Here is a 12,359-nt window from a genome sequence, read left to right on the forward strand (position 1 = left end):
TAATTAATTTTCCAAAGGCTTTGGCTTAGAGCCCATTTGAAATGTGGTAGACTTTGAACCCTTTATACACTGCTTCATGCATTCTTTTAAAAAACATTTTATTACTACCATGTGTGTATGATGCGTGTGTGTGCCTGTGTGGAGGTCAGGACAACTTTATAAAGTCCATTCTCTCCTTCCAACCTGGTGTGGGTTCCAGGGATCTAACTCGGCTTTCACAGCAAGCTCCTTTACACATCAAGTCATCTCTAGGGCACTTAATGTGTTAAAAAAAATTTTTTTGAATGGTTCTTTTGCCTTTGTGTGTATTTATGCATTGTGTGTTTGGTGTCCACTGAAGCCAAAAGATCCCCCAGAACTAGAGTTGCAGAGGGTTGTGAACAGCCACGTGGGTGTTAGGAATTGAACCTGGGTCCTCGCCTCTGGAGGAGCACCCAGTACTCTTAACTGTTGAGCTGTCTCTCCAGCCCCCACCATCTCTTCTTTATAATATTGATTATTCCTCATTTGAGCAGGTTTCAGTGAAAGTAACTACTGAACCATTATATCCAAAGTGCTAGCCTAAATCAGAGGGTCATTTAGAGAAGCCTTAACCACTTCCTCTAGAAATTAATTTTACCTTTGTCCCTTTGAGTATTTATTAGAATACAAGTTAGAACATAAAAGCAGTTATTAGCCAGGCATGGTGATGGTCCAGGCCTTTAATCCCAGCATTTAGGAGATAGAAGCAGGCAGATCTCTGAGTTCATGGCCAATCTGTATACACATAGTGAGTTCCAGGACAGTCAGGGCCGGGTAGAGAGATCCTGTCTTCAAAACAAAACAAAAACAATAAATAAAAGCGGTTGTCCATTAGTAGATCTCCAGTGTGAATAAATTTAGTTAAGCACATGGTATATGTCTATAATGTCAGCTATTCAGTATGCTGAGACAGTAGAATAACCAGAATTCTTGGCTTGAGTAAGACTGTGTGCATATGAGCAGGGGTAAAGAGTTCCTTGAGCATCTAAAACAGTGATTCTCAACCTGTAGGTCCTAATTCTTTGGGGATCCAATGACACTTTCACAGGGGTTACCCAAGACTCTCTGTTTATCAGATATTTATATTATGATATAACAGTAGCAAATTACAGTTATTAGGTAACAGCAAAGGTACTTTTGTGGTTGGGGAAGGAATTGTGTTAAGGAGTTGCAGCATTAGGAAGGTTGAAAACCACTACTCTAAAAGGTATGTGGTTCTATTTATTTAAAGGCTACAAGTCCTGAATTTATTTTATTTTTAAGACACGGTCCCACTGTTTAGCCCTGACTGGCTTGGAACTTGCTTTGTAGACCAGGCTGACCTTGAACTCACAAAGATCCAGCTGCCTTTCCCAAGTATTGGTATTCAAGTCTCCTTTTTTTTCTCCTTCCAAGAAAAGGTTTATCTGTAACTTTGGAGGCCATCCTAGAACTAGCTCTTGTAGACCAGGTTGGCCTTGAATGCACATAGATCCATCTGCCTTCCTCTGCCTTCCCAGGGCTGTGATTAAATGCATGTGCCACCACCGCCCAGCTGGGATTCAAGTCTCACACCACCATGCCTAGTCTCTAAATATTTTAAACCTTTCAGGCCATATATGTGTATCTCTGTCACAAAGTTTCATTTATGTGCTATATTTCTAGTCCTCTCTAAATTATTTTTTTTAAAATAAAATACAGTTTTTGGCTATTGAGGAAGATTGAACTTGGACCCATGAGCTATAGAGTTTACCATCTACTAACTAATAGTAAATTACCAATACCAGCTGCTTTCGTGGATGCAGTGTTTTGTTGTTGCTCTAATTCTAGTGCCTGGATTCTGCCACTCTTGTTAGTGCTTCGAGCACTGACTTCGTTTGGTGCAGTCTGTATCTCTCCTTTCAGTGTAGTGTGAATTGGGAATTTGAAACCCAAAAAGATGGAGAAGAGGCTGAGCATTGACCTTGTCACATCCATTGTACCCTTTTGTGGTTGAGGCTCTTAGTGATATTCAAGATATGTGAGGATTTTGGAAAGCCTAATTCCAAATAATTGATTTGAGGAAATGGTAACAGCACAGACTTGAAACCTCTGCTTTGGTTTGAACTCCAGCTCTGCTAATTGCTGCTTGTAGGATTCTGGATAAGTTCTTTATTTTCTCTGTAGTTTTCTATTTTTGCCTCTGTAGTTAATGACAGAAATTAGCTGCCTCAAAGTCAAGCATGCTAAGACACTGTCCAGAAGTGGTAACTGCTACAGTACTACTAGGTCCTTGTGTTTGCTGAACCCCATACTAAATAAGGAACAGAAGAGATCTGTGGGTGTAGTGTAGTTCAGTGGTAGAGCACTTACTTAATATGGGCAAGGGACCAGTCTCAAGCGTAAAACAAAAATGAAGGAATAGGAAAACATTAAGCATTAAAGAGGTGGTGACAATAAGCTATGGCTGTGGTGTGAGCTCTGAGTCACATAGTCTTTACCCACCCAGGAAGACCAGTCCACTATTGGTCTATTTTTGAAAGTACCATTAGGGTTGTATTTTTCTATTATACTTATTTCTGTCACTGGGGTTTTACTTAGTTTGAGGTTGAACCCAAAAACCTGGGGGAGTGACTTGGTTACAGTTCCCTTTTGTGATTTTATAGACCATCTTGGTAGAAGTGGAAGTGTAGTATGTTAATCTTCTGGTCCCAATACAGTAAAATATGGACCCCAAGTCATAGGATTTTAGTAGCAAAGTAAGTTTTTCTTTTACTTGGGTGAAATACTTAAAAGTGTTTTATTACATTTTGTTGCATTGTATGTATTGTGGGGCTCCATACAGGCCACAGTGTATATGTGGAGGTCAGAGGGCAATTTTGTGGGAGGTGGTTCTCTCCTCCCACCGTGTGGGTCCTGGGAATTGAGCTCAGGTCTTTATGAGCACAGCAAGCAGATATTGACCTGTTGAGCCTTCTTGTAGCTCCCCACTTGGGTAAAACCCTGATTAGAAACGGGGAACAAGCTAACTCAGGCAGTGGCAGTAAGACAGAAAAAAAAATGCATGTCTGTGAGGGTACCAATGCCCTTGAACTGGAGTTACAGACAGTACAGACAGTTGTGAGCTGCCATGTGGGTGCTGGGAATTGAACCCTGGTCCTTTGGGAGAGCAGTCTGTGCTCTTAACTACTCTCTGCAGCCCAATTTTTAAATTGTTTCAAACAATTTGTTTTTTCCTTCCACTAATCATATTAGAAGTATAGAGCGTATTTCTGGTAGCAGTACCATTTTACTTGGTCATGGTTTGATTTTAAGTGCTTATTTTTCTTAATAAAAAACTAATATTTTAGGGACTGGGAATGTAGCTCAGGCCTGAGTTTTATCTATCCTCAGTACCACATAAACTGGGCATAATGAGATACATACTTGGATTTTTAAAGACTTCATTTATTTTATGTATAGAGTACCTACATGAGTCAAAGTGTACCATGTTCATAAAGTGACTGAGCAGGCCAGGAGAGGGCATCAGATCCCTTAGGACTGGAATTACAGCTGGTCGTGAACCGAACCCAAATCCTCTGCAAGAATAGCAAGTGTTTTTACCTGCTGAGCCATTTCTCCAGCCTCCAAAGCCCCAATCTTTAATAGCAAGAATTTTTTTTATCAAAATTTTGGATGTCACTATTTCTGTATATTAAATATGGTGACTAGGGGCTAGAGAGGTGGCTCAGTGCTCAGAGATTATGAGCACTGGCTACTCTTCAGAGAACCCAGGATTCCCAGACCTGTATGATGATGACTCAACCCTCTGCAACTCTAGTCTCAGAAGATCCAGCCCCACTCTTCTGGCTTCCGTGAATGCCAGGCATGTGTATGGTGCAGATATACATGCAGACAACACACACACACACAAACAAAAATATCTTAAAAAAGTATGGTGATCGTAGTTTAAGAATGCCACACTGAAACATATTGCCTAGTAATAGGACTGAAGATTGTGTCATAACTGCTTCCCCAAATTGAGTGCCTGGTCACCATGCTAGATGTTTCTTGATTTCTTTTCTTTTCTTTTTGAGATGGGGTCTCAATATGTAGGTGACTCACGGAGATACACCTATCTTGGACTCCTGAGTGCTGGGATTAAAGGTATGCACTGCCATGCCTGGCCTTCTTGTTTGAATGGTTTGTTTTGTTTTTGTTTGTTTTCTGAGACAGGATTTCTCTGTATCACCCTGGTTGTCCTGGAACTTGCTTTATAGAGTAGGCTGGCCTCAAATTCCCAGAGATCTGCCTGCCTCCCAAGTAAAGGCGTTTGCCACCACTGCCTAACCTAGTCTGAATGCTTTAAATTAAGTATGTCATACACAAGAACACACAAGTCATGAGAGTGTGCAGTCAAGGAAACACACATGGAATCATAGACTGTTTGCCTAAGTGTAACGGCGTAAATGAATGTAGACAGATTGTAAAAATATAGACAGCTTTAATGGGGAAATAGATTTACAGAACCACTGTTCCGCAGAGACCAGGAAAGCAGAAAGGGCACCCGGGCTTCCCCTTGCCCAATTTATAAGTAAACATTTGCCCGAGGCGAATACGCCCCCTAAGGGGCTGGGCTTATTCCTACACCTACATCCCAAATCCCCTTAATCCTCTCTTCCAGGAACTAGCTCTTCCTGCACTTACTTCTGCCAGGCAATTCTGCCATTGTGGATTAAGAGATTAATTTTGTCTATTTGTAAACTCTTAATTTTTTAAGCTATTATTCTTGTGTTTCTACATGATATGTTGTACGAATGGACACAAACCTCTGTATGTATATAGAGATCAGGGGAAACTTTGTGGAATGTTCTCTTCGACTTTTAAGTAGGTTCCAGGGATGGAATTTAGGTCACTAGGCTCCTCTCATTTGCTGCACCCTGTACCTTTGCTGTCTTAGTTTGGTGGTGGTAGTAGGGATTGAACCCATGGCCTTGCACATACTAGCTACATCCTTAGCTCTGGTGTCTACTCTTTTGAGTGTTGTGTGTTTTTTATTTTTTAAAAGTATTTGTGAGATTCATCCATATTGTTACAGTTACTTTTATTTAATTTACTTTTATTCATATACAATGTATATACAGTTCTATGATCTAAACTGTCTTTGGGTGCTTTCCAGTTTGGAAGCCTACAAGTAGTGCTTTGGTGAGTGCATTTGCAGTGTATGTGCGTCACCACAGAATACAGAATTATGAGCTCTGGTGAGATAAAGGTTCTTGTACAACGGTTTTGCTAAGTTATATTTGCTCCTGTAACAACTGTTGTCTGTGATTCTAAACCTCTTCACTCTAATAGCTGATCTTGAGACTGGATAGTAGTAACACACTGTGAAATTTTCTTTTATAAAAGTAATTTTTTTTTAGGTAGGTAGTGGTGGTTGCACACCTTTAATCCCAGCACTTGGAGTCAGAGGCAAACAGATTTCTATGAGTTCGAGACCAGACTGGTTTATATAATGAGTTCCAGGACAGCCTGGGCTACAAAGTGAGACTTTGTCTCAACAACAATAACAAAAGCGTTTTTAAGATAGCTCAGCAAGCCTTATAACATGAGTTTGATCCTTGGGATCCACTTTGTGAAAGTAGAAATTGAATCCTAAAAGTTGTCCTCTGCATCCCTCCAGCTAGTCAATCAGTCAATAAGTGTAATATTTAAAAATATTTTTTTATCATTGTATGTATGAGACATGCATGCGAGTGCTGACATGCGGGTGGCCAGGTGTGCATGTGGAGGTCAGAGGACAAGTACTCAGGCATCATTTCCTCCTTCTACAGTAGTGTCTGGGGATTGACATCAGGCACCTTTACCTGCTGAGCCACCTCCTGCCCTATGTTGTGGTTTTGATATACATTTCCCTGATAACTCATGAATTTGTATGTTTTTAGCCTCTTAACTTCTTTGTGTAGTGCTTGCATTTCCACTAGGGTTTAAGTAGAATGTCTGTATATCTCTGCTTGAGAGTAGTCAGTGTTTGGTGGAAGTTGCTCCTAGTAATAGATCAACAGTAGAAGGGAAAAGAGGCAGCGACAAAGAATTCTGCCACCATGTAACTGCAACTAGCTCTGAGCCATTCTGGGGCAACATTACTTAGAGGACTATGAAGATAAGCTTTCTTTGGCTTTGTGTCAGACTCAAGCTCTCTAAACTCTGCCCTCTTATTCCATAACAGACATGTATTCTGTATCTACTTCAACAATTATATATTGTTCCTCTAACAGTGATTCATCATGGGGAAATGCATCTTGAAAGGTGCTCTTTCGAGTCATCGTCTGCCATGTAACATAGCTCAGACCAGGAGGCATGGTGCCTGGCAGGTTGAGTTCGGGAGGCCAGAGTTAACAGAGGATGTGTTCTCCCATCTGCCTTTGCCTCCCAGAAAAGCATACTTAGGGTTTGTGTCCACCCAACGCATCTACTCAGGAGTCTCCCTTCTGTACCTGTAGCATAGGAAAACAACAGGGTTAGGACTAGGAGAGTGATGAAGCCTGCTCAGTCAGGGAATCTGGACTTGGAGTTGGGTTGGGTCCCAGTTGTGTATGAAAGCCAGCTAACCAGCACTAGAAGCCCCTAGGTTCATGGGATGTTGTACCTACTCTTGATGAGAGGATGCTAAGGATCTCTTAGGGAGCTGAACTTGGCTTCTTTTACTAGCTTGTCCACTCATGGGTGTGGGCTGTCTTCAGCTTGGGACAGTTCTTTTTTCTCTATGCTACATGGAATGACTCTGCAGAGTTGGCCAAGAGCCTCTAGAACTGTGAGTCTTAACCTGAGACAGAACTGTCCCGCTTACACCAGCTCTTGAGTTTAAAAGGTCAGGCTTTCAGGTCAGATAGTGACTAACTTTAGAAGAATGGATGTTCCAGGGGATAACACTCCCCTTTTGTAGTAGTCACTTGCCATGGAATCTCCAAAGAGGAATTCTTGTAGGTACTGAAAAATTGAAAAGGCCAAATGTTTTTATAGGGTAATTTTTAGGCTTATATGAGATTGGATGGATGAAGTTATACTGTAAATCATTTTTCATTTTTGTTCCTATAGTTATATAGCTGTAAAATAAACATAGACAAATGAAAATGTGTATACTTGTAAAATCAGATTTGCCTAGGGTTTATGAGGTTTGTTTTGACTGTATTATAAAGTTAGTAATTACATTTTTTAGAATATACTATACAGATCCACTTAATAAATCACATTTAAATTTACTCTTTTGGAAACACTAGCAAGAAGGCTCACTTTGTGCTCAGCATTGCCTGAATAATCTATTGCAAGGGGAATATTTTAGCCCTGTGGAGCTATCCTCTATTGCACACCAGCTTGATGAAGAAGAAAGGATAAGAATGGCAGAAGGAGGAGTTACCAGTGAAGACTACCGCACATTCTTACAGGTACTGATTTCAGACTCTCCAAATCCCATTTTATTTTTAAAATACGGGTGCTCTTTAAAGGAGGATGAGCCATTCTCGCCATAGGAGTCTGACTTGTTAATTATAACTCTGCTCCTCACTTGGTACAGTGTGTTCTTATAAATGTGCACCCTAATGACAGTTTTAATTCTTTTCCCATCCTCTCTGCCCACAGCAGCCTTCTGGGAATATGGACGACAGTGGCTTTTTCTCTATCCAGGTAAGTAGTCCCTGCGAAGTGCTGTCTCATTTTCAGTGCTGCTGTGCTTATGCTCAGTTTGTGGTTGATGTGCACAGCCTGGCATAGCTTTTTATGTAACAGTGGAGCCTTCCGGAATTCCCTCAGTAAACTGTGTCTGTAGAAGATATGACTGCTCCGGAGTGCAGCGCAGAGAGAGATGAGCATTAGGACCGTAGACTCTTCACTTTAGAGCAGAGCTTTGCTCTCTTGCTTTCTGAGAACAGGCAGGGTCTCACTATAGTCCTGGCTGGTTTGGGTCTTTGTTTGTCTTCCCATCTGTGCCTCCAGACTGGAATTACAAGTGTGTGCTACCGTTCTCAGTTTAGAACAGGGCCATTAAAACTTGCTTCCTGAGATTGCTTAATTTGCATGTAAGTGCTAATAGCTTTAATTCTAATAAATTACAGTACTTCAAACTTATTATCCCTGGTACATCTGAGAAGTTGCAGTGCCTTGAAGCCTTCATTTAAATCATCCTACAGGATTGGATTCCTGTAGTACCTCTGTGGCTTCTGATCTATATGGTAATTTGTAGCCCTTTTGGAGGTTGGGGTTGGGATTGGCTCCAAAGACTCACAGGTGCTCAGACTCTACTGCAGAGCCAAGACTCATTAGGCTCCATTTTAATTTTGCGGTAGTTTTTCTTTATAGTGCTAGGGATGATATAAAGTCTTGTCACATACTGACAAGTATTCTGCCCTAGAGAAAACCTCTAACCCTGCAGTGATTTATGTATATATGTTTGGTTGGCTTCTATAGACAAGGTGTTGCTTTGTAGCCTCACCTGGTCTTGAACTTTCCAAAGTCATGTTTTGGTCTCCTAGGTGCTGGGATTGCAACTGGGAGCCACCATGTCTAAATTCATGTGTTTGTGGGGCTCTTTTACCTGTGGATCTTTCATTCTAACGATTGAGGGTTGTCTAACTTCTTTCAGAATGTCTTTTAAGAGATCTATTTCTGCAAGTATTTACTTTAGAAATTCTTTCTATGCTACCCTCGTAGGGTCCCCATTCTCTAGCACTTCCCCCCAGTACTTCACTGTGACAGCATGAAGACTACTGACCCTTAGCTAGGATCATGGGTCATGGTTGGCACAGCCCACACTGCTTTACTGCTCCCTTACACTGAGTTACTACACAGTGTGCTTGTTTCTTTGTTGCCCACACGGGAGGAAAGATAGACCATTTTCTCAAATGTCTCTCCATTTTTCTCAGTTTGCAATAATCAGGTTTGACTTTTTGTTCATGACTACAGAATTCTAAAATATATCAAACTTAAAGAAGATTTACTTTTATTTTAAAGATTATTTGTGTATGTATATGAATATGTGTGGGTATGTGCACATGAGTACTACTGTCTGCGGAGGCCAGAAGAGGGCAATGGAGCTCTGGAGCTGAAATTACAGGTGATTATGAGTCCCCTGACATGGGTGCTGGGAACTGAACTTCAGCCCCATAAGAGCAGCATGCACTGTTGACCACTTAGTCATCTTTCCAGCCCCTGAAGCTTATTTTTAAATGCCCAGGGAGAATTTACTTTATATGCTTTTGGTCACTGCCGTTGCAGGTGGGTGTATGTGGTGGACTAGTTGTACAGCGACTGTATGTAGTGAACTAGTTTACAGTGGGTATAAAATGGAATTGTAGGGGTTATAGAGATGGCTTCACATGTAAGAATGCTTAGTGGTATTTCAGAGGACTAGTTCACTTCCCAGCACCCACATTAGGCTACTTACAGCTGCCTGTAACTCCACGGTATGGGGACCTGACATCCTCTTCTGGCTTCCACAGGCACTTACACAGTAGTCTATACTCACTCAGACACACTAATACACGTAAACAAAAATAATAAAAAAAAACAATGAAATTAAATTCACATGTATATATTATTTATGGCTTCAGTGGGTTATCATAGGGATATAATTTTTAAAAACTATTCTCAAAAGTTTATATGTAAAGTACAGTTGCTTATATAATTAATGTAGCTATGCTACTTAAATTTGGACTTGAAGTTTTAGCTCATGAAAAGTTGCTGTTTTTCTTTTGACAGGTTATAAGCAATGCCTTGAAAGTTTGGGGTTTAGAACTAATCCTATTCAACAGTCCAGAGTACCAGAGGCTCAGAATTGATCCTATGTAAGACTTTTCTCCCTACATTTCTTTATTTAAACTTGATTTTTAAAGCTACAGTTTCTGAATAAGGACGAATTCATTGTGAATGTCTCTGCCTTATACTGCTACTGCATTTGAAGCCCTTGGACTTCACATGTCACCCTTGGTACCCTTGAGCAGCTGCCTTCTAATCCGTGCCAGTGAAGTCACTAACCTGAGTGGTGTGCAGACTTTGGGGCGTAATATCCCTAAGCTCCTGTGGAAAATGCATAGAGTTAGATTATTTTTATTTTTTAAAATCAGTAACACATAAGTGTAGCTGTATTCTAACTGATAGAAATTTTATTGTACTTGCTAGTATATATCTCCTAATATTCCAACGTAACAGTATTAATAGTATATGTTTTGTCTTTTCTAGAAATGAAAGATCCTTTATATGCAATTATAAAGAACACTGGTTTACAGTTAGAAAATTAGGAAAACAGGTAATATTTCTTCTCCTTTCTTGTCCTTTAATCACAGTCTACACTCCATTTAGAACTAAAATGCAAGTGACTGGTGTCTTTAGGCTGAAGCCCAGGGTCCTATGCACTCTACCTGAGCCTGGACTTAGTTCAACAGATAAGAAAATGGATATCTTAAGAGAAGATAATCAGTTTTTCAAGAAAAAAAACCATACAGGTTATATCACTTGTATAAATATTCTGTATTTAAAATATGGCACATGTGTTTACCATTAAATATGTTTTTGTGTGATGATTTGTGTTTAGCATAGTACTGTAACAAAGCCTGAAATGTCAGGAACAAACAAAACATTTAGCAGTTGACATTAGTGGGACAGGATTATTCAGGCAGTCCCACTGCTGGGGAATACATCTGCATAAAGTCGCCACTACCATGCTTTTGAGAAGCTGCAGTCATGCAACGGCCTTCTTAGAATGTTCAGTTTGGGTAAGGGTTACTGGAAAGCAGCTCATGCAGTCAAAGGGAACGAACTGCTTATACACAAGCAGCGTGGATGAATCTCAGAAATGAGTGCCAGATACAGTGATGACAGTAGACTGAGCAGTACTTGTGTATGGCTGGGGATGGAGAGAAGGAACACGAGAGACTGGACTCTGAAGAGTTTGTCCACTCTCTTGGTGATGTTGATGGTTTAATAGGGGTAATACAAACATTTCTGCAAATGATGCCAGGCAGTGGTGGTGCACGCCTTTAATCCCAGCACTCAGGAGGCTGAGGCAGGCAGTTCTTTGTGAGTTGAAGGCCACTCTGGTCTACAGAGTGAGTTCCAGGACAGCCAAGGCTACACTGAGAAACCCTGTCTCAAAAAAATCAAACTAAACAAAGCAAAACAAAAATCCCAGGTTGTAACAGAAGTATGTGCAGTTTATCCAAGTACAGTGGCCCATGCCTTGTGACTCAACTCTCAGGAGACTGACCTTGGGAGGCCTTAAGGCCAGCCTGGACTACATAGTGAAACCCTCAGGATAGACAGGAGGAGAGAGGGACAGCAGTTTATTTCAAGTCAGTTTTGCTTCAATAAGCTGTTTTTTAAAATAAAAAGCAAAAATGCTGAGTGTGGAGGTGTTCATCTTTGCTTCTAGCAGAGACAGGGAGATCTGTGAGTTTTTGGCCAGTCAAATCTGTGAGACCCTGCCTTAAAAAATCCAAGAATAAATAAATTAAATTACATTAAATGTGAAAAGAAAAGAAATAATACATTAAACCTGGAGATGTAGCTCAGTGGGTATGACCTTACTGCTCTTGCAGAGGATCTGAATTTGGTTCTTGCCACCCATGGGGTGCCTCACAACTGACTGTAACTCCAGTTCCATAGAAGCCAGTGGCCCTGACCTCTGTGGGCACCGAGCACACACATGGTGCACATACATACATATACACAAAATTAAGTATTTCAAAGGAAAGGGCACTGTGTGTGTGATATATGTGTGTGTATATATACATATTTATCTATTTATTTTTAAGTAAACTGTACGGTTAGCTTTTAACTGGGCCATCTGGAAGTAGCCCAGTCTTCGGTGATTGCTCGGTACTGTTCATCATGAGCAGGGTGGGTGCTTATGATTATCACAAGGTTCTAGGTTCAATCTCCTGTTCCAAAAGCTAAGGAAAAAGCAATATTTATGTTCTCTGTAAGGTGTGTGGAGAGCAGGTAAGGAGATGTGAACTGGGACAGAATCACCTCTGCAAAGAGCCAGGTCAATTCCATGTGACTTCTCTGCCCTCCTCCTTTGTAGTCATTGAGGGCTTATTTGTGCCTTTAGAAAATTAGGACCCAGTGTTATTTTTCTGAATAAAGTAACCACTGTATTTTTAAGGCCTAGAAATGTAAAACTCGCATGCAACTTTGTAGTGATTTGTAGGAAACATTGTTTTGAACTTTTTTAATTTATCTCTTTTTTGGGCTTTTTACATTTTGAACTATTTTATCTTTGACAGTTATGGAAGATGGCTAGTATTGGTCTATTGGTCCTTGGTTCTGATTTGTGTTCTTGTTTAGGAACAGATTTTTAGCTAGGTGTGATGGCACACACCTTTAACCAATGCTGAAGAGGCAGAGGC

At 40.6% G+C, this 12,359-nt stretch overlaps 1 protein-coding gene across 8 annotated transcripts in view; it reads left to right on the top strand.

The window, feature by feature from the left end:
* Atxn3 (ataxin 3) overlaps positions 1 to 12,359 on the top strand; it is a 36,604-nt gene that overhangs the window by 1,251 nt on the left and 22,994 nt on the right. For 3 of the 8 annotated variants that reach the window (XM_075948808.1, XM_075948816.1, XM_075948809.1), the window contains exons 2-5: positions 7,239 to 7,403; positions 7,597 to 7,641; positions 9,712 to 9,797; positions 10,192 to 10,258. In XM_075948808.1, the coding sequence (XP_075804923.1) occupies positions 7,239 to 7,403; positions 7,597 to 7,641; positions 9,712 to 9,797; positions 10,192 to 10,258 (363 nt within the window). Of the gene's footprint in view, positions 1 to 4,055; positions 4,126 to 7,238; positions 7,404 to 7,596; positions 7,642 to 9,711; positions 9,798 to 10,191; positions 10,259 to 12,359 lie in introns of all 8 variants that reach the window. The other 5 variants (XM_075948814.1, XM_075948812.1, XM_075948811.1 and 2 more) reach the window with 4 other exon arrangements.

Source organism: Microtus pennsylvanicus, chromosome 14 (genome assembly GCF_037038515.1).
Source record: "Microtus pennsylvanicus isolate mMicPen1 chromosome 14, mMicPen1.hap1, whole genome shotgun sequence".
In the NCBI taxonomy this organism is placed as follows: Eukaryota; Metazoa; Chordata; class Mammalia; order Rodentia; family Cricetidae; genus Microtus; species Microtus pennsylvanicus.